This window comes from Microcebus murinus, chromosome 4, assembly GCF_040939455.1.
Source record: "Microcebus murinus isolate Inina chromosome 4, M.murinus_Inina_mat1.0, whole genome shotgun sequence".
Lineage (NCBI taxonomy): Eukaryota > Metazoa > Chordata > Mammalia > Primates > Cheirogaleidae > Microcebus > Microcebus murinus.
In genome coordinates this window covers 54,681,412-54,702,417 of record NC_134107.1, presented here as the reverse complement: position 1 = coordinate 54,702,417, position 21,006 = coordinate 54,681,412, and the positions used below count along the sequence as shown (strand labels likewise).

The 21,006-nt window shown below is 46.7% G+C and overlaps 2 protein-coding genes across 2 annotated transcripts in view; one reads left to right on the top strand and one right to left on the bottom strand.

Moving 5' to 3' along the window:
• DNHD1 (dynein heavy chain domain 1) overlaps window positions 1–21,006 on the top strand; it is an 84,810-nt gene that overhangs the window by 52,035 nt on the left and 11,769 nt on the right. The window contains exons 14-27 of the mRNA XM_076002224.1: window positions 245–372; window positions 471–669; window positions 1,124–1,218; window positions 1,817–2,024; window positions 5,854–5,979; window positions 6,307–6,404; window positions 6,527–9,401; window positions 9,598–9,775; window positions 9,944–10,136; window positions 10,376–10,661; window positions 16,013–17,621; window positions 17,809–18,017; window positions 18,222–18,426; window positions 18,505–18,607. Of these exons, the coding sequence (XP_075858339.1) occupies window positions 245–372; window positions 471–669; window positions 1,124–1,218; window positions 1,817–2,024; window positions 5,854–5,979; window positions 6,307–6,404; window positions 6,527–9,401; window positions 9,598–9,775; window positions 9,944–10,136; window positions 10,376–10,661; window positions 16,013–17,621; window positions 17,809–18,017; window positions 18,222–18,426; window positions 18,505–18,607 (6,512 nt within the window). The remainder of the gene's footprint in view (window positions 1–244; window positions 373–470; window positions 670–1,123; window positions 1,219–1,816; window positions 2,025–5,853; window positions 5,980–6,306; window positions 6,405–6,526; window positions 9,402–9,597; window positions 9,776–9,943; window positions 10,137–10,375; window positions 10,662–16,012; window positions 17,622–17,808; window positions 18,018–18,221; window positions 18,427–18,504; window positions 18,608–21,006) is intronic.
• The window catches only part of RRP8 (ribosomal RNA processing 8), a 51,828-nt gene continuing 40,512 nt past the window's right edge, over window positions 9,691–21,006 (bottom strand). The window contains exon 8 of the transcript XR_001159777.3: window positions 9,691–9,779. The gene's annotated coding sequence lies outside the window, so the exon portion shown is untranslated. The remainder of the gene's footprint in view (window positions 9,780–21,006) is intronic.

Below are 21,006 nucleotides of genomic sequence, written 5' to 3'. Positions count from 1 at the left end.
TGAGATGGAGACTAATAGAAGAGGAACACTTCCCTTTCACTGTCATCACGTTTTCCCAGATATTCTTTCCTTGAAATAACTGTTCCTTGGATTGACCCCACCTCCACTGTTGAACTGAACAATTTGGAATTCTGCCCCCGTCATCACTTTCCAGACCTTCCCTTCTGTCATCCTGGCCTCTTGACCATTCCCCCAGCTCCCACCCCCTCGCCCCAAATAGGTCTCAGCCAGCCCTATTCCACAGGGGATGAGAGACCTGTGCCTTTGCCTATCTGTGGGACCCGTCCTATTGTGCAGCAGCAACGCATCTGGCACCTGTACCGAGTCATCTCTGAAAACATCAGCGAGTGGAAGTGCATGGCTTTTGCCAAGGTGCCAACACCATCACTTTGAGCTCTTTCCTGGGAGTGGAGGACTGCAGCGGTGTGGGGGGAGGATCTCAAGCTGACAGTGAGCCCTTCTCCCTGCAGTTCAGTCTGGCTATGGCCCAGGAGAAGACAAATGTCTGGCTGACGGAGGCAGCACGGATGTGCGCGACCCTGGGGCTGCACAGCCCAGTGCTGCAACGCTGCATGCGAATACTGGAGGAGTTTCGCAACTACCTGCCATTGCTCACCAAGCTGAGCAGCCTCCAACTGCAGAGCCCCATCTGCCAATCCCTCCTGCGAGGTGTGTTTGGTTACTGTCAGAGGGGTGGGGAAAGGAAGAATGTAGGGGTTAGAGCAATGCAACAACTCAGTTCCTTGCTGCTCCTGCTGGAAACATCTTTCCTTCCTAAGTTGGTCGCTACCCTTTCCTATGTATTACAACCTCTTTTCCCTCACAGGGACAAACATTTCTAACCTCCCTCACTGCCATGTGGGGTGCCCTCTGCTGATCGTGGCTGGACTCAGGCTGGGGTCTTAGCTCCGGGTTCTGAGTTGTGCTCTGGACCTTGGGTTCTAAGCTCTCGGCTCTATGTTACTTCCTGAAATCCACTGTTTGGGGTCTGAGCTGGGTTGGGCTGGGCTCTGGGTCCTGGATCTGGGCTTAGGGGCTTAGGATAGAACCGGGCTCTGGGACATGGGCTAGACTCTGCCACCTACTGGGTGTTGCTCTGACTTGTTGTCTCGTCTACCTCCAGCCTTAGGGCTGGGCAGTCACCAAAACCTAGAACGCCTAACACTGGGCCAGCTGCTCGCTTGTCCACTGCTGGAGTTTGCAGATCGAATCAACCAGGTGGGGCCCACAGGAGGAAGGGAGGATGGAAGTGGGAGAGAGAGGGAGGGAGGGAGGTCTGAGATCAGGACCTGTAATGAAGCCACTCAAGGCCCAGAAGCCCCTGGAGAAAAGGGGGCAGTAGATGTTGGCATGTACGTGAGTGGGGGTTGAGATTGCTGACCTGCCTGGAGGGTAGGAACAGTTTCCTTCAGATGGGGATCTCATGGGTGGTTCTAGACACAGTGACTGAGACTATATCTCCCCTCAACTGGGAAAGGAAGTGGATGTCAGCCCTGTGGGCCCCTGAAGTTGTGGGCCCACAGAATGGCAGATGTTCCCCAACACTTACCCTTGGCCCCAAAGAACACAAGCTGACTGAGGTATTGTCTGCTCAGGTAGAGCCTTGCAAAATGGTGGGTTTCAAGGCAGTGACCACAGGTCTAAGTAGTTAGATGCTACCAATGGCCTATCTTTGAAGCCTGATGCTTCCACTTTCACTTCATCCTCTGATTGCTGCCCTTTGAGTTCTGCCTCAGACCCAATCCCCAAGCCCCAGCTCCAAGGCTATCCCCTAAGCCATTATGCAGTCCTGGTTCCTGAGACCCAGCTGTTCCAGGTCTGGCAGTACGAAAACAACCGAATTCAGGCCCAAGAGACCCTACGGAAGCTACAGCGGCATTGGGAAGTTCGCCAGCTGCGCCTGCTCAACTTCATCCTGCATGTCCCCTACAAGCCACCAGTCTCAGAGCGTTCCAAGAGACACATGCTCCACAGCCCCCAATGTGAGGTAGTGGACAAGGATAGTGGCACCTTTATCCTCTCAGGTGAGATTCAGCCCTTGTGGCCCAGTGAAAATCCCCTCCTTGGGGTCATTTTCATCCACCACATCCTCCAAGCCCTGCCAGATTTGGCTCCTCTAGCCAGGGCCCCATCCTTACTAGGCAGCTTGAGACACCAGTCTGTTCTGAGACAGTGTCTTCCATGTAGCTCCCATACCATCTTTATCTCCTTGGGAACCCCCTACACACCTCCCTCTCTCCACCCAATGCCTGACTCCTTCAGTAGAGGCCCTTTCCTTTCTGATTGTACTCAGAAATTCCTCACAGTCACTCCTCTCCACCTTTCAATGCTCTGTCCTCTAGATTATACCCTGCTATCTGATTTTATACCTCACTCATTCATTCATTCATTCCTTTATTCTTTCCCTCATCAAAATCACCTGCCTACTCTGTGCTAAATACCGGAGACCCTGAGATTTACAGACAGCGGCCTTGTCCCTCAGGAACTCCTGGTCTAGTGAGAGGCAGACATTAGTACAGGGATAAGTGCATGATGGAGCACCTTACTGAGGGCAGTAGAACCTCAGAGAGAGGTCCAGCTCAAAGAACCAGAGATAATCAGAGAAGTCTTCCCTTAGGCTGAGGTATCATGATGACTTTTGAAGGAGAAGGAGTTTGCCAAATTTGCAAGGCAAGAAGGGCATGCCAGATACAGGGAACAGCACATGTTACAAGCATCCACGATAATGTAGTTGAGGAATTGCTGGTAGAGGAGAAATTCTCTGATCTAACACAGTTGGAATCCAATCAGTTCATCTAAAAAATTAGTTAGAGAAACCACAAAATATGATGTATATACATAGTCTAAACATATATAGGTATATTTATTAATATTGTACATGTACATTAGCTTAAAATATACATGTGCATTTAGCTTAAAACATACATTTATTTATTAACCTAAAGACACCCATTGATAGTTCCTCACTGGCTTTCTTGCATTAATATATTGTCTACTATTTCTACTTTCATTTTCTGTAAAGTGAGGCAGCAACATAAAGATACTTGTAAAGTTACTTGAGTCCAGAACTTTTCCAGATTTTATTATAATTTCCTGATTTTTAAAAATTAACTTGCCTATATCCAATAGCTTGTTTTTATGATCAGCTTGCCTTTACTGAAGCCTTGCATAGTTTTCATAGAAACAGCAACTCTTTTCCCACCCATATTATAGTACTTAACACAATATTAGATTCATTCTGTAATTAAAATTATAACTGAAATAGATTTGCAAACATATTCTGACTCTTGGCAAGCATACAGTTCAACTCGTGGAAGCAAAAATGTTTGGGTCTTCTAAAGACTAGCTTGAGATTTGTGAGTTTCAGTTGAATTCTCAGCATTATTCAGTATATTTTATGGTAAGAATGTGTAGCATTCACAAAAAGAGCTTCTAATTCTGGGGGAAAGTGGGGGAAAATGGGGGAACTTGAGCTATGTAGGAGTCCAACTAGGGAAAACATGTAACTGGTCCAACTTCTGCATGGAGGAGAATTTATGTCTCCTGTTCTAACATGGATGTTCCTCATCACCCAAACTCTTTATCCTTATCACCCTTCATGTCCAGTATTTGACTAGGGATGCCTTTGCCAGCTATTTGCAGGACATTGATAATGTACCCAGCCTCCTTGTTCACATCATTCTTAATAAGGACTCATAGGCTTTGGTGCTGACAGATACAAAGGCTGGATTTCTACAGTTAACATTTCCACCAGAATCCAAAGGAGATTATCTTCCTGCTTTTGTACTGAACACATTTTTTTTTGAGAAACATTGATCCATTGGTTTATTTTTATCTTTTAATATTTATTTCAGCATATTATAGGGGTACAAATGTTTCTGAGCACATTTTATGCTGATCCTTTTGCCCATCTCTGACTCTAATTCCACATTTTACAGATCTACTTCTATTGATACTTCAGTGGTCCCCAACTTTTTTGGCACCAGACGCTGGTTTCATGGAAGATAATTTTTTCATGGACCAGGGTGGGGGTGGTGGTGGTGGTTTTGAGATGATTCAAGAGCATTACATTTATTGTGTACTTTATTTTTATTATTACATTGTAATATATAATGAAATAATTATATGACTCACCATAATGCAGAATTACTAGGAGCCCTGAGCTTGTTTTCCTGCCACTAATGCCACTGCTGATCTGACAGGAGGCAGAGCTCAGGTGTTAATGCAAGTGATAGGGAGCGGCTATAAATACAGATGGAGCTTTTGCTCACTGCTCACCTCCTGCTGTGCGGTCTGGTTCCTAACAGGCCATGGACTGGTACCAGTACTGCTGGGCCTGGAGGTTGGGGACTGCAGCTCTACTTGGTCTCTACCACTTTTCTGCATCATCTTTAAATTCCTCTGCTACTAAAAGTAATAAATAAAAATTCACAGTAGAGTACAGGCTCTGGATAGTCTGGGACTTGGCCTGTCTCTGAGCATAACGTCAGACACCAGTGTGGGTCCTCCCAGTCCTCACTTGAGCTCACAGCCCTTCCCACCACCTTTCCTCCCTTCCAGTTTTCCCTTCTCTCTCTGAGCTGGCATTTGTACCAAGAACATGTATGGTTGGGGTTTCTCCCTACAGGTTTCTCCCTATCCTTTCTTTGTGCCTGGCTTTATTTCCCTATTAATTCCAGGCATGTTAACCAAGGACCACATACATCTTTGTGGTGGCCACACACCATTAGGCTGGTGACTTCCTTCACCCAAATGAGCCCAAAGACGATGGAACTTCTCTTGTATTTAATTTCTACCCCAGGAAGACAGATTGTTGTAAGGTTGAGCATAGCGAGTAATCATTAATTCTCCCCTTTAGTTTATTAACCAAATGAGAACAAGGAGCTACATAAAAATGAAAGTGTGATATCAGAACTATTACCCGCAAGAAACTGTGTGTTTTTTATGTACTGGGTTGACAGACACAGCTTAGATCTAAGTCAAGTGAGTCTTCACATTATCTTTACACAACCTTCCCCAAATCAATTGACAACCTGAGATCTGTGTGGATATGCAGAGGGGAGTTGAAGTACATTTACTCAGGTAACTGCATGGAGGATTGTGGCCTGCTTCGTGTCCCTTAGAGCATAAGAGCCTTTGGGCCTTTTTACCTCCACATGGGGAGAAGCATGTAAAGGGGATAGACAGAGGTACTAAAAATATTACACCTGTAATGTTTTTTCTAGAGAGTACAGTATAAGTTCTTTCACTCTGAGAGCAGGACACTGAGAATTTTCTCCCCAACAGGGTGTCTGGAGAATCCTCCATCTGTCTGAATCAACCCCCTTCCTCGATTCTTCTCCCCAGTTAGTGTCCTTACCTCACTTCTCTCATGGCATGATGGCATAAATCTTTAAGCAGTACCAGGGAGCCAAATGCTAAGACTATGAGAGAAAATTTTGATCTCAGCTTTTCTACCAGGACCCCTTTCATGCCAGCATGGGCATTCTTGCTATAGAAATATAATATTATGTACAGATTTGGAGCCATTGAGCCCTCTTCCCAAGCAGGAGGCTCCAGTTCTTCAAAGAACTTCCATGGAACTAGATGGATACCCATAGCATCTAGCCAGGGAAATTAGCTGGCCTGGAGTCTTCCCACTATGCCTGGGGAAGGCGAAGTTTCTCCTCTCCCTATTTTGAGACCCCAGTGCTCTACTGGTTCTACTGTATTGTTCAATGCAATCCTTGAAGATAGAAAGAGTACCAAGTTCTCTGTAACTACCTCCACTGGAAGGTCACCTGGTCTACCCTTCTCTGCTTCAGTACCTGCCCTTGGCCCATCTGACTACCAGCTCAGCTTTTTCTTCCTTAGATTACAGCAGCCTGAAGGATTCCATCCAGGAAAGTCTTCAAGTGTTGTTCAAGGTCCTGGCCATCCAAAAATCAGGAGACTTACACAAAATATCTCTGGAGTGGGTGACCATCATGCATGGCCTGAGTGAGTGTAGGCCTCTAGCTGCGGTGATGGGTGGGACCTGAGGCAGGATGGCCCAGCATGGTAGGGGCAGGAGGTAGAGGTTGGGTGGGGGAAGATATGAAGGACAGAGTGCGGACTTACTTCAGGACCTATTTCTTGGGATCAGGTGACCAGGTCTTTATTTATAATAAGAGTTTTATCTCCCCCAAGTAAGGTCCCTGGGTCCTGCTGAGCAGAGCATTTTGGTTGGCCTAGTGAGACACCAGAGAAGTCAAGAGCAGGCTGGACCCCCTTACAGAAGCTAACACCTTAGTGTCTTCCACCAATGTTCCTCTGGCTTTTATACAGGTGCCCTGCTGGAGGTGTGGGTAACTTTCCAGCAGAAGTGGATTTTTCTGAATAAAGTTCTGCATGAGATGGAGATCCAGTTTCCTAATGCTGACCTGGTAGGGAAGGAGGGGGCTGAGGCAGAGTGGGCAAGACAGGCTTGTGAATAGTGGGGCTCAGGGTGGGAGGGGGAGCTGTCACTTCACATTTGTCCTCACTTTTACCCTTTCTCTTGCCACAGGACTCTCGTTTCAAGGCCACGGATGAACAGTATCGAGCCCTGATGCACATCTCTGTAGCTGACCCCATGGTTCTGTCACTTATAGTGCCCAGTGCCAAGAGGAGCCCTTACTACCAAGGCCAGCAGCTGCAACAACTGCTGCAAGCAGGATCAGCGGAGCTGGAGGGTATCATCATGGCTTTGGAGAGTGTGCTATATGGGATGTGTGCTTACTTCCCCCGCCTCTTCTTCCTCAGTGACAGTGAGCTGGTAGCCCTGCTGGCTTCCCCACTAGAGTCATGCGAGGCCCAGCTATGGGTCCAACGCTGCTTTCCTCACGTGCATGCTGTGAGTTTCAAGTCCCGTTCAACTGATGAGAAAAACAGGAACGACCAGGCACCAAGCCCAAGCACACAGGCTGAGCTGGAGGCACTTGCAGTGCTAGGGGTGGGTGGGGAGGTGGTGAAGCTGCAGGAGCCCCTTCCTCTGCATTCAGATCTCCCTAAGTGGCTGGCCTCTCTGGAGAAGTGTCTGCGCTTGGCATTGGTGCACATGCTACAGAACTGTGTGGCTGCCCGCCTTGCCCAGGGGCCATCCCTAAGTGAAGCCTTCAAGCAAAGCCAGTTGCCCCAACAACTATATGTCTACCGCTGGCTGGATTTAGTCGAGGCCTTCCCATGGCAGTGTGTGCTGGTGGCAGAGGAGGTGGTGTGGCGGGCTGAGATGGAGGAGGCTCTGCTTAAAGGGAGGACCCCAGCCATGGCCACCGTGCATACGCGCAGGCTTGAGGCACTGGTGAATTTTGTACGGGGCCAGAGGGGCTCCCAGGATGGGCAGCCCCTTTCCTCTGTCCGCCAGACCAGCCTGCTCAGTGCCCTGCTGGTCATGGCAATGACTCACCGGGATATAGCACAGTTGCTGGAGCAGCACCAGGTCAGAGATCTAACAGACTTCCACTGGGTTCGCCAACTTAAGTATCACTTGGGTTCATCTCACATGATCCTCCAAACCCCCCTGAAAAGTCTCAAGGCTATCACATCTACTGAGCCTTCTGTGTCACCAGCTGCGTGCTGGGTAGATGTACTGGGCCGGTCCTTCCTGTACAATTATGAGTACCTGGGTCCCAGACTGGGCCCTCTACCCAGCCTGCTGCCAGAGCGAACAACCCTGGTGCTGTTATTGGCCCTGGAGGAAGTGGTCTGTGGGACCCTCCTGGGCCCTGATGGTGTGGGCAAGGTTGCTACAGTGAAAAGCCTGGCACAGGCCCTGGGCCGCCAGCTGGTGATGCTGTCCTGCTCACCGCAAATAGAGGCCCAGTGCCTGAGCAACTACCTGAATGGTGCCCTGCAGTGTGGTGCCTGGCTGCTGCTGGATGCAGCTCAGCACCTGCCCTCTGGCTTGCTCTCTGCCTTGGGCCAGCGCCTGGCTGAACTGCACCACATTTATGCCCCACTGTATCAGGAGGCTTCCCAGACCACCAGCACCACAGACCCCACCCAGCCCCAGCTCCTTGGCAGTGGTTTCTTTGAGAAACATCACGTGTCCATGCGCCTTGGCTATGGCTGTCTCCTGACACTACGTGCCCTGAGCCCTGTTGTGCCTGCCAACCTGCACTTGCTACTGCGGCCTGTGGCATTGGCACTTCCTGATCTCCAGCAAGTGGCAGAGCTGACCCTGCTGGGAGCAGGGGTGCGGGATGCCTCCCGCATGGCTACCCGCCTATCCAAATTCTTCTTCCTAGAGCGTGAGCTTGTGTCTGGGCCCCTGCCCTGCCGGTTGCCACTGCTCAAGCAGATACTAACAGACACAATACAGACACTAAATGAGACCAACGGGAAACCCAAGACTCAACAGCAGCACAGCCAGGCTGCCATTGAGGAGGCTGCCCTACTGCATGCCCTGCTGCGCTCACCACTGTTCAACATCCTCAATGGGCTCCGCCTGCATAACCTCCGAGAGCTGCTCTGTGGGCTTTTCCCTAATGCCAGCCACGTGTTGGCAGAGCCTATGACCCAAAGGCTGCTGAAGCCACTAACGGTGGAAGAACTGAGGCAGGTAGGCCTGCATCCCAGCCCTGACATTTTGGGGTCCCTGGAACAGCTGAGCCAGGCCCTGTGCCGGGCCTCAGGCATTCTGCTCCTGGGACCTGCAGGCAGTGGCAAGACCACTTGTTGGCACAGCTTATTTAAGATCCATAATCGGCTGGCAGCCATGGAGGCCACCTCAACCCATGGCTACCAGCCTGTGGAAATTACCCACCTATACCCCAGTGTCCTCAGTCCCCAGGAGTTCTTGGGATGGATAGAGGGCCCCTGCTGGCACCATGGTGTCTTCCCCAGGGTACTTCAAGCAGCCAGTCAGTGTAACAACATGGGGCCAAAAGGGCAGAAGGGGGAATCAGTGGGGATCCAGCACTGGATAATATGTGATGGGGCCTCTAGTACCGCTTGGCTGGACTCCATCACTTGCCTCCTGAGTGAGCCCCCCCAGCTTAGTCTCCCCAGTGGACAGCAGATAGCACGACCCCCAGGTACCTTTCTCCTGATGGAGGTGGCAGATGCAACAGGCATGTCTCCCACAGTGGTGGGCTGTTGTGCCCTAGTCTGGTGTGGTGGGGAGCAGACTTGGCAGTGCGTGCTTAGTGTCCTGATGGCATCCCTGCCCCATGAGTACCACCTGCAGCAACAGACACTCACGGAGCTCAACCGCCTGGCTGAAGTTCTGGTGCCTGCCACGTTCCGATTCCTCACCCGCCACGGTGCCAGCTCTGTGCTGCAGGTACATGGGCAGCAGGCTGTTTGCCCAGGTGTGGCAGAAGTCACCAGCCTGGCCCGCATCTTGCGTGCTCTGCTTGACCTCCACCTGAGTCTAGAGGAGAAGAAGGCACATGGCCGAGGTGAGGAGATGGACAGGCTGATTTGAGAGAGATGGGACCTTGAGAGTGGCTAGGGTATACTGGAGTCTGGGTAGAGCTGGGTCAGGGGGTCTGAAAGTGAAGAGAAATAATATAGTTACCATCTATTCTTTCCTCCATTTCCCACCCCCCTACTTTTTCTACTGGGCTCCTATTCTTACCATGATGACCTTTGCAGAGGACCTCAGCTTTAGCCATCCTGTGTCCCAAAGCATCAAGTCTTCAAAACGCAGCTCTCTGAACCAGGCCCAGGCTGACAGCAATGACGTATCGAATAATCACAGGGAACACTTGCTGGCTGTCAGCAGTTTTCTCTTTGCCCTGATCTGGGGCTTTGGAGCCCACCTTCCCTCCAGGTGCCTACAGGGATGGGGGATGGGGGAAGCAGAGGGCTGAGATGGACTGGCCCAAGGACGTCAAAACCCATGTGACATCACTGTTGGGGTATGGTGGACTGTGTGAGCATCTCACAAATTGAAATGTTGTAACGTATGACACTTTTGCCTGTGTGTCCCTCTGAGCAGGCTCTGGCTCCTCTTTGATAACTTCATGAGGGGTTCCATTTGCTGCCTCTCCAACTACCCTGAGCCACCACCCTCAGCCTTGGTGTTCGATCTACATGTAAGCCCTGAAGATGGGACACTGGCCCCCTTCACTGGGCAATACCTGAGCAACCACGTGAAAGCGCCTCTGGGCACCTTCCACCCTATTACTCAGGTGTGAAGACAGTGGGGCGGGAACTGGGTTTGGGATTTAAGGAGCCATGCTAGGGACAATCTGTGTCCAAAGCTCCACTGAGACCCACCTTCTTCCCTTCTTTGATAAGTTTTCGCAGTCACAAGAATACATAAAGTATTTTCTAAGTACAGCTCTAAGACAAGTCCCCTAAACCTTTATTTTCAACTGTCCTACCTACACTGGAGCTGCCACAGTAAAACCCTGCTTCTGTTCTGCAGACTGAACCGCTCTTTTATGTGGTGGACCTGCTTCTGTCAGCGGGACAGCCAGTGCTGCTGGCTGGAGAGGCAGCAACAGGGAAGTCAGCCTTTGTGGAGGCGCTAGTGGAGCCAAGTCACCCTTACATATACAGCACCATCCACCCTGCCTTCAGCTCCACCCACCTCCGTCTCCTGCTGAGTAAAGGGGTCCAGGGCCAAGCCCAAGCCAGCCTGCCTGGGCACCACCAGGATTCTAAAGGCTCCCTTCTCTTCCTGCTGGAGGATCTGCACCTGGCCACTTCTGGTGAGGAGCTAGGAGGAGGGAAGGAAGGAGCTACTGTCATCTCTTGAGACTATAAAATCCCTAGCAATATTCCTTGACTCTCAAATATATGTCTGCAGATTGAACTTTAGTGTTCCATTCTTAATATCTTCTCATCTCTGAGCAATCTCACCCACCCATGGCCTTATCCACCATCTCTTTGCTTTAACTGTTAAACCTCTCTCCAACCCAGGCTTCTCTTCTAAGCATCAGACCTGTTTGTTGAACTACCTACAGTACATCTCCACCTTGTTGTCCCATTGGTATCTCAGACACAACCCTGAGCTTATCATCTTCCCCCCACAAAATCTGGTCCTATGTGTCCTCTTAGTAACTAGTTTCAACATCCAACAAGTCACTTAAGCCAGAAATCTTGCTGACATCTCCTTCTCTTTCACCAATGTCTAGTCACCAGGTCTCTCAATTCTGCCTCATAAATATCTCTTGAATATTTCCACTTATTTCCATGGGTCAGATAATCATTACTTGGAACTTTGGCAAATGTCCTTGCAAAGATTTTTGTGATGAGGCTTTCTTCTGTATCCTCTTACACTCTGGGCCCTAACTGGACTCAACAAGGCAGGCTTCCTCTAGCCTCTAGGGTTGCTGTCCTCTGTGCTTTCTCTCCTCTATTTGGCTAAATCTTACTTATTCTTTCCAAATTATCTAAGGCAGTAGCTCCTCCAAGAAGCCTGAGCTCCAAGGTAGGTTACACATCTATCCTAGTTCTGTACAATAACCTACGGTAACCATGATTTTAGGATTGTATACCTACTTGCCTGTCCCTTTCACTATGCTCTGAGCTTTATGAGAAGAGGGATTTGTCACATTCATTTTTTTTTTTTTTTTTTTTTTTTTTTTTTTGAGACAGAGTCTCGCTTTGTTGCCCAGGCTAGAGTGAGTGCCGTGGCGTCAGCCTAGCTCACAGCAACCTCAAACTCCTGGGCTCGAGTGATCCTTCTGCCTCAGCCTCCCGGGTAGCTGGGACTACAGGCATGCGCCACCATGCCCGGCTAATTTTTTATATATATATCAGTTGGCCAATTAATTTCTTTCTATTTTTATAGTAGAGACGGGGTCTCGCTCTTGCTCAGGCTGGTTTTGAACTCCTGACCCTGAGCAATCCGCCCGCCTCGGCCTCCCAAGAGCTAGGATTACAGGCGTGAGCCACAGCGCCCGGCCCTGTCACATTCATTTTGATAGGCCCAACAGGAAGTAAGTGCTCAATAAGTTTGAGGAAAAAAAATATAACAAAGGAAAGGGGAGAATTTGTGATGAAAGTTTGGAATATTGATTTTTAAAGTTTCTAAAGTGATGTACCTCCACATGACAAGTTCTAAATATGGGCATGGGATCGGTAGGAGTGAAGTGTATGTGTAGATTGTTGGAGTCAAGGGAGCCAATGGGCTAAAGCTTTGGATGGGTTTGAGTCAAACAGTGAATCCCTTATGGGGTGCAGAAAACTTGAACCAGGTGTATCACTACTTAATAATAGCAGGTACAACTTATTGAGTATTTACTATGTGCTACATGCTTAATATATGTCATGTTTAGTGTTTATAAAAGCCTAATAAGATGGAGAATTTTGATGATTATTTTAAAGGTAGAGAAACTGAGACAGATTTTATAACTTGCCCAAGACATCCTAGCTATTAAGTGTTATAATGAAGATTAAAATTCAAGTCTATCTGGCTCCAAAACCTGTAGTTCATTCCAACTGTAATATATTAGTTAGCCTTTGCAATGAATTTATACAAATAATTAGGGAGTCAGTAGAAAATAGAAGGGGTAAAGGGTAATATAGCCAGATATGTGAAGAGATTTCAGCTGAGAAGAGATTTCAGCTGAGAAGAGATTTCAGCTGAGAAGTGATTCCAACACCAGGGTTGAAGACGCTGCAAGCAGCGTTGTAGAGTGTAAAAGGTGTCCTTGATCAATAATCACCAAAACATCCAGTATAAAATTAAAATTAATATAAAAAAAAAAGAACAGGAAAAATGTGACCCGCTGTCAACAAGAAAGAGTAAAAAAAAAGTTGACCTGACCTTGAGATGGTCTAGATGTTAGATTTGGCAGACAAATACTAAACATTAAAGACAAATACTACTTTAAAGCAACTATTATAAAAGTATCCAAATACTTAAAGAAAAATATGATCTTAATGAGTAACCAGATAGGGAATCTTAGCAGAGAAATGAAAACTACTAAAAGGAACAACATACTTAAGGGTGATATATTGAATACTTTCCCTCTAAAATCAATCAAAAGGCAAGAATGTACACTGTCACTGCTTCTAGTTAATATTATACTGGAGACCACATCAGTGCAATAAGATAAGAAAAAGGAATAAAAGCCTTTAAAATTAAAGAAGACAAAGTAAAACTGTCTGCATGGCATACAGCGTGATTGTCTATATAAGGAATCTACCAAAAAAAAAAAAAACAAAAACACCACCCACAAAATTACTAGAATAAATAAGTTAATTTATCAGGTTCACAGGATACAAAGTCAGTCTACTGAAATCATTTGTATTTCTCTATCCTAGTCACAAACAACTGGAAATTGAAATTTTAAAATATTGTGTGAATACCATTTAAAAGCTTAAAATACTTAGGAATAAAGTTAATAAAAATATATAAGATATGTACACTGAAAACAACTATGTATTGCTGAGATAGAGGAAACTTAAATAAATAGAGAGTTATATAATGCTTATGGATCAGAAGAGTCGATATCATTAAGGTGTTAATTCTCCCCATATTGATCTATACATTCAATGCAATGCCAGTATAAATCTTAACAGGCTTTGTGTGTGTGTGTGTGTGTGTCTGTGTGTGTGTGTGTAAATTGACAGGCACATTCTGAAACTTATATGGAAATGCAAAATACCTACCTAGAAGAGCCAAAACAACTTTGAAAATGAAGAACAAAGTTGTAACACACTAGTGATTTTAAGAATTGCTGTATGTACAGCTATAGCAATCAAGAATGGGGTATTGGTATAAGGTTATAGATATAGACTAATGGAATAGAAAAGAGAATCTAATATATGGTAATATATGTTGTATTTGGCCAGTTGATTTTCAATAAATGTGCCAAGAAAATTCAGTGGGGGAAAGGATCGTCTTTTCAAAGAATGGTGCTGGAACAGCTGGATATCTGCACAGGACAAAATGAACTTTGAATCCTGCCTCGCAACATAGATAAGAATCAATTATAAATGGATCACAGACCTAAGTGTAGAAGCTAAAACTATAAAAACTTTTAGAAGAAAATGGAGAAAAATCTGTGTGACCATGGTTAGGCAATGATTTCTTAGATTAGGCACAAAAATTATATTTTATCAAGATTAAAAACTTATGCCCTTCAAAAGATGCTGTTAAGAAAATGAAAAATGAAAATGAAAAAAATGAGCCATAGTCAGAGAGAAAATAGGCACAATACATATATCTGACAAAGGACTTGTACCCAGAATACATAAAAAGTGCTTACAACTCAAAAGAAAAAAAAATCCCAATTTTTTTAAATAGACAAAAGACTTGAACGGACACTTCACAAAACAAGATGTGTGAGTGGCCAATAGCGTAGGAAAAGATGCTCAGTGTCAGTGAACTGCAAATTAAAACCACCATGTGATAGCACTTCACACCAATTAGAAAGGCTGACAATAATAAGTGTTTTCAAAGACATGGAACAACTGAAACTCACACTTTGCTGGTGAGAGTGTAAAATGGTACAACCACTATGAAAAAAAACGTGCTAGTTTCTTACTAAATCGAATATCTACTTACCATATGACCCAGTGATTCCACTTGTAAGTATTCAGCTAAGTAAAATGAAAACACATGTCCTTAAATAAACTTACACATGAATGTTCACAGCAGCATTATACTGCCCAGCCAAACCTGGAAACAACGTAAATGCCTATTCACACCCAAATGGTTCAAGCTGACCATCAAAGATAAGAACTTAGAGGCATCTCTCCTGACTAGCAGACTGCGCTCCCTGCTTTCCTGCTTTTCTTTTAAACGGACCATTCAGGCATTTGCCCAATAACTTACTAATAAAATGACCCGCACCCTATTCCCTTATATAAACTGTCAGTCTCTCCCCAACCCTTTTTCTTTCTCTTGGTCTGACTCTTCATTCTTGCCTCATGTGCCCCAGGGATGGACTGCCCTCCCAACTCATTATGCCCTCCTTGCACACGATTTGTACGTAAAAATCTTTGACTTATTTTCTATCGTTGTTGTGTATTGAATTTTCCCTTTCCATCTAAAGACCCAGGGTTTACTCCAGGCTGAGTTTTCCCCAGGACACTGGGGAGAACACAAGGTTGGACTCTTAGTGCCAGAGCAATGGTCAAGCATAAACTGGACACGGCCCAACAAGCGCCACAAGGACATCTGCCAGTGAACACAAGCTTCCTGTGTGAGGAATCCCCGGTGATGGGTCAGACAACCAGGCATAAGGCCATCAGTTAAAAGAAGTATCCACGAAAGGCACACTATAAATACCCACATCAGCTCCTCTTCATTTCCTGTTAGGGCAGGGTTGCTAGCTACTCTGGTACAACTTATTTGGGAGTCCTCACAACAAATACTACTCAGGAATAAAATGAAAGAAACTACTGATAGACACAAAAGCATGGATGAATCTCAAAAACCTACCAAGTGAAAGAAGATAGACATGATCAAGCACATACTATATGATCCCATTTATATGAAGTTCTGGAACAGGCAAAACCTATAGTGATAGAAGTCAGACCAAATAACAACGCCTGTGACAGTGGTGGTAGGGGATTGGCTGTAAAGGCGCATGAGGGAACTTCCTGGGATGAGAAAATGTCCTAAATATCATTGGGATGGTAGTTACACAGGTGTATACACTTATACTTGTCAAAACTCATTGAACTAGACATGTAAAATATATACATTATATTTTATGTAAACCATGTCTTACTAAAGTTAAAAAGCATACATGTGATATAAACTTCACTCTCTGACTGAAATGATTACACTTTCCCCCTGATTTTGATCAGACCTGGTTTCTATCGTCTCAGCTTCCAAATCTTACCATTCATTAACCTTCAGTTAATAATATTTGGTCATAGAGGTAGAATCTGGGAGAGAAGAAATTACTCAATTTTAGGGAGAATAGGGGGGAGGCAGAACAACTTAAACCTGAGCAAGTCCCAACACATGAGGTGCATAAAATTCCTTTAAAACGCTGTGTGTACCAGAAGCAGACCTGGGAGGCAGGACTAGGAGGAACAGGATGACACTCTCATGTGACTTGCACACATCCTCACCATTATTTTTCATGTCCCACAGACCCAGAGAAGAGCTGCCAGCCGGTGTTGGAGACTCTGCGCCAGGCCATAAACGGCACTGTGTATGCCCATGGCACCTTGGAACTGCAGACGCTGCAGCCTATAGTCAACTTCCTTGCCACTGTCACAGTGCCAGGCTACTGTGAGCGTCCACTATGCCCACGCCTCTTTCGACTCTTCACAGTGCTGGCCCTGGAAAGCATGACCAAGGCCACCCTGGTGAGCAGGCATGTGCCTGGTATTCAGGCCTGGCTTGAGCGCTTCCCTTCTATGGAGCGGGAGGGTGTTCTGGCAAGAGCTCTGGTCTGGGCCTCAGTAGAGGCTTGGGAGGCTGTGTGCAACTGCTTCATGCCTTCACCCCTCTGCCCACACTACCGCTTTTCCCTGCACTCAGTGAGCCAGCTATTGGGCAGCCTGCAGCTGCTGCCCACCAGAATAGGCTCTCGAGGTTTTGTGGACTGTCCCAAACACCAGGAGCACTTGCGCCGGGTGTCAGGCTTGCGTGGCACTCGCCTGAACATTATGGTGGCCACGCGCAACATGGTGCGTCTTTGGTTGCATGAGGCACAGAGAATATTTTGTGACCAGCTAGACAGCCCTAGGGAACGCTCCTACTGTGCCAAGCTGCTCCTAGAAGTAGCTCAGAGTGTCTTCTGCTGTGGGCTGCGGCCCCAACACCTGGGTAAGGACCTTGAGGAGGAGGAGGAGGAGGAGGAGAAGGTGCCTGAAGTGGAATCCGAAGGGGAGTTGGCCCAGTGGGAGGACTCAAGCAATAGCAACAGTGAGACAGAGGAGGAAGAGGACCCTTATGGCCTTCAGATCATCAGAAGCTCATACCCCACTAATCCAACTCAGACACCATCCATAAAGCCAGCAATCAAGGAGACCAGAGAAAGCATCAGTCACGAGATAAGGCAGGAGAAAGACACAAGGGCTTCCAGCCCTCAGCTCCAGGAAAATAAATCATCCAAGTCTTGGTGGCATAAGGCACCCCAGATGGACCAAATCTCACCACTATTGCTACCAGTGCTACTACTCCGTCCCCAGGAAAAGCCCTCAGATCTGGTCTTCAGTCAGGAGCTGATACTGAGGTCTAACTCTGAGAGCCCCAACTTGTACCTGGAACGACAATGGGAGAGCCTGGAGGAGCAGCTGGCCACCTCAGCTTCTCAGCTGAAGCTGAGCCCCAACCTTGCCCGATGCCACTCCATGGCCCAGCATGTGGCCCGCCTAGTCCGGATGCTGGCCAAGCCCCGGCAGCATGGCCTACTGCTCTCACAGGCTGAGGGTACTGGGCGCCATACTGCTATCACTCTGGCTTCTTGCATTTGTCAGGCCCGCCTCTTACATCTGCCATCTGGGTCAGAGGAGGACATTCTCCAGTGCCTACGAGATGCCAGCTGGCATGCTGGCATGTTAGGACAACCAGTAGCCCTGCTGGTGCCCAAGCGTGTGAATCTTATAACCCTTCATCGCCTATTGGCCCTGGCAACCTCAGGCAGTTTCCCTGATCAGTACACAGAGGTGGACCTGGACGCCATTGAAGAACACTTCCCCAGGGAGAACACTGGTGCCAAACAGAACATCAAGAAGGAAATGGTGTTACCGAGGTGAGGCCAGGAACCCCATACCCAAGTCTGCTCTGCTCTTACTCTATCCTGGCCAAAAGGTCACAAGGAAGTCTATGGGCTGCTATGAGGGCTCAGTAGATCAGGGCTAAGGGGTCAGGGTTGGGACTGGGACCAAGGTGGGCAAGAAGGAGAAAGGGAGCACAGCAGCTGAGCCCCTGGCCTACAGGTTCTACCAGCAAGTATGCAGCCACCTGCACATGTTCTTCCTGATTGAAGATGAACAGAGCCGCAAGCAGATGTCCTCCACCCTTTTTCTGAGGCTCCTTCAACTGGCCACTGCCAGCATTGACCACTATGAACCCTGGGACCAAGCTGCCCTGGTCAAGGTGGCCCAGCACCACCTGGAGCGTGCTCAGAGTCTACCCCTTGATGATGGTGAGCCCTTTCTACCTGTCCTCACCACTTGTCTTAACCAAGCTCTAATGAGGGTTATTATCTTAGTCAGTATCTGTCTCTCTCTTGAGCCTACTGAGCCCCCTTCACATTTTCTACCTTTCTTCCTGAGCTGGGAAAGGATCCCTTTCCTTTCCCATTTCCCTACAAGCTCACAAGGCCAGGTTAAAGCCATTCCCATTTCAGGTTTATGGAAGGGCCCAGACCTCCAGGCCTCAATTCCCAGTGTGGCCAAAGCCATGGCTTGGATCCACCTTTCGGCTGCCTGCTACCACAAGCAACTGTGCCCTGTATTGCCACTTGTCACCCCCAAGACCTTCCTAGACTTTCTGGACACCTTCCTGCTACTGCAACAACAGATGATTCTGCAGATGAAGAACAAGGCTAAGCAGTGAGTGTTCCCAGCCCCTGCAATGTACCTCTTTCTGCTTCCTTGGTTGGGTGCAGCACTGGCACATTTTATCTCCAGGATCCAGAATGCCATGATGAATCTGAAAATGCTGATTAACGAGCACAATGCCCATGCCAACCTGATCTTCAGCTTGGAACAGAAGCTGATAGACTCCCGCAAGGTAAGGGAGAGAATATTGTGAGGTTTGCACAGTAGTGTCAAAGCAAGACCCCAAAAAAGGACTTGGGAAGAATCAACCAGAGTGAACCATAGCTCGTGTCTCCCTAGGGTCCTCCTCTACCTGGGGGAATCTCTCTAATCCTTATTGCCACCTCCTTTAGAGCTGACATTCAAAAGATCCCCATAACACAGCAGAGGCCAGATTGATTGTTTATAATGCATGAAAACCAAATGTCTGCTTCTGGTTGCCCCTAGGTCCTTGACTGGGTGAAGTTCCGTATGCTCCCAAGATCTTTATAGATTCCCCAGGGGGTGGGGCAGGGATTACATCTCACAGTCACCTCTCACTCATGTCTTCTTCCTCGCTTGAATTCTTTATCACTGGTGGTTGGTTCACCTCTTGTGTTTATCCTCTTTTCTCATAGTGCTCTGTCCCTACACCTTTTTCTTCTGCAAAGGCAACAAATACGGTGCAGTGAGGAAAGGTGGATGGGTGAGGTGGCAGTAGGGGGAAATTTACATTATAGCACAAAACCAAAAGTAGATTTATAATGGTGTACTAGATACCAATGTCTTGCATTTTCTTAGTCACCCTCCTCTACCAGGCACTTCCCAGTGACCAACTTATCCCTTCCCCTCCTGTCTCCCCAACTCCTGCTCTACAATGTTATTCAGCCATTGCATTTTTCCTTTAGGGCTCCCCACATATAGGCTTATGTAATAAGAGAGTTTTTTCTAGTCAAAGACTCAAATCCTTTTGCTTTCTTATACAGAGCAATTTTCTTCTTTGAATAAACAAATCTCTCGTATCTGGCTAAAACTGGTGGGCACGAGAGTTATCATACCTTCTGTAGCAAAATACTCCCAGTTAAAGGTGTTTTCCCAGACTAAAGAGTTGTTTTGTTTTTAATAAGAGGAATTCTAAAACAGCACTTCCCCCTGCTTCCTGCTATACAAGACTTTGATAAATGTTCAGGGATAACTACGAGAAGTGAACTAAAGCCCATCTCATACTTGGATAATCTGACTGACTTTCTACTATGCTTTCAGGCCTTAAGCTCCTAATGCCTAGCCAGTCTCCTCTGATGGGTGTCCTCAGGACTGTCCCCCAGTGTTGCACAGCTCCAGAGGCATGGCTTCTGTTATGTCTGCCTACATGGTTTTCATTGTGTTCTGTGTAACTGGTGCCCCCTGAAGTTCTCAAGGTCTTACTCTCCATACCTAGGATGACCAGCTTAGATGAAACCTCAAGATTCAGTCGAGTTGCAAAAGAAAAGAAAAGAATGTAAGAGGGCAACAAGAATCCCCTTTCCCATGTTTTCCAAATTCCTACCTTTTCCCAAGATGATGAAAACTAGGAATTGTTCACCTGGTTTAGGGGTGCTACCATTCTCTGTCAGAGCGCAACACAATTAACTGAAGATACGGATGAGAGACATAATCTCAGAGGTCAATTAGAGTCAGATCCCTTGGTCATTCACTCCACATACATAATAGTCTGTCTTCAAATAATACTTCTAATAATATTTCTGCCAATGTTACCCACCCCAGGAAATGGCATCACCACCCACTTAATCATCATTCTGGGTGCCCCCCCCATCACTTTTCTGTCTCATAGTCAATTGGTTCATTTATTTGTTATTGTCCTCAACAAAAATTAATTGAACTCTATATATTTTTGTCCAGGCATTCATTAATATTAATGTATATATCTACATTTCTGTCTACATTTACATTTAGATGGAAAGTTAGAATCCTTGCCACAATTTTCTGAAGTGGCTGTCCTTTCCCTATTTTACAGGTGAGATAACAGAGGTCTAGAGTGCTTGAGGAGAATTCTCTAACCTCATATGGATGTAATGAAGATTAAATGAGATCTCACATGTAAAGCATTTAAAGGCGCTGGCGCATACTAAGAGCTTAATAAATGTTGGTTACTATTAATATTAGGTTACATTGCCTTCTAATAAAAGGAGATAAGTCACTGTATTTGCCTTCACAGTGCCTACTGGAAGGTACAGCTTACTGGAAGGTACAGATTCATCCAGGCAACAGTGTTATGGCAGAGAAGGTCTGAGTGTTCTGAAGTATCAAGAAAAGCTTTCTAGAGAAAGCATAGTGCCCCAGTGTATAGCACAGAACATGTATAGAACATGGTAGGGACTCAAAATATGAATTCCTTAAACATTCCTTAAAAACTGAATGAAATACAACAAACATAATGCCTGAAGGTTAGGTAAGATTCGGTCAGTCGTTTAAGGGGAAGAATGTCCCATGCTGAAGTAACAGCACATGCAAAGGCGTAAAGGCAAGAGAACGTGTGCCATGTTGGGGGAAATGAAAGTAAGGACTGGCTGGAAAGCACAGTGCTGTGAGAGAGAAAAGATATGACCTTGGAAA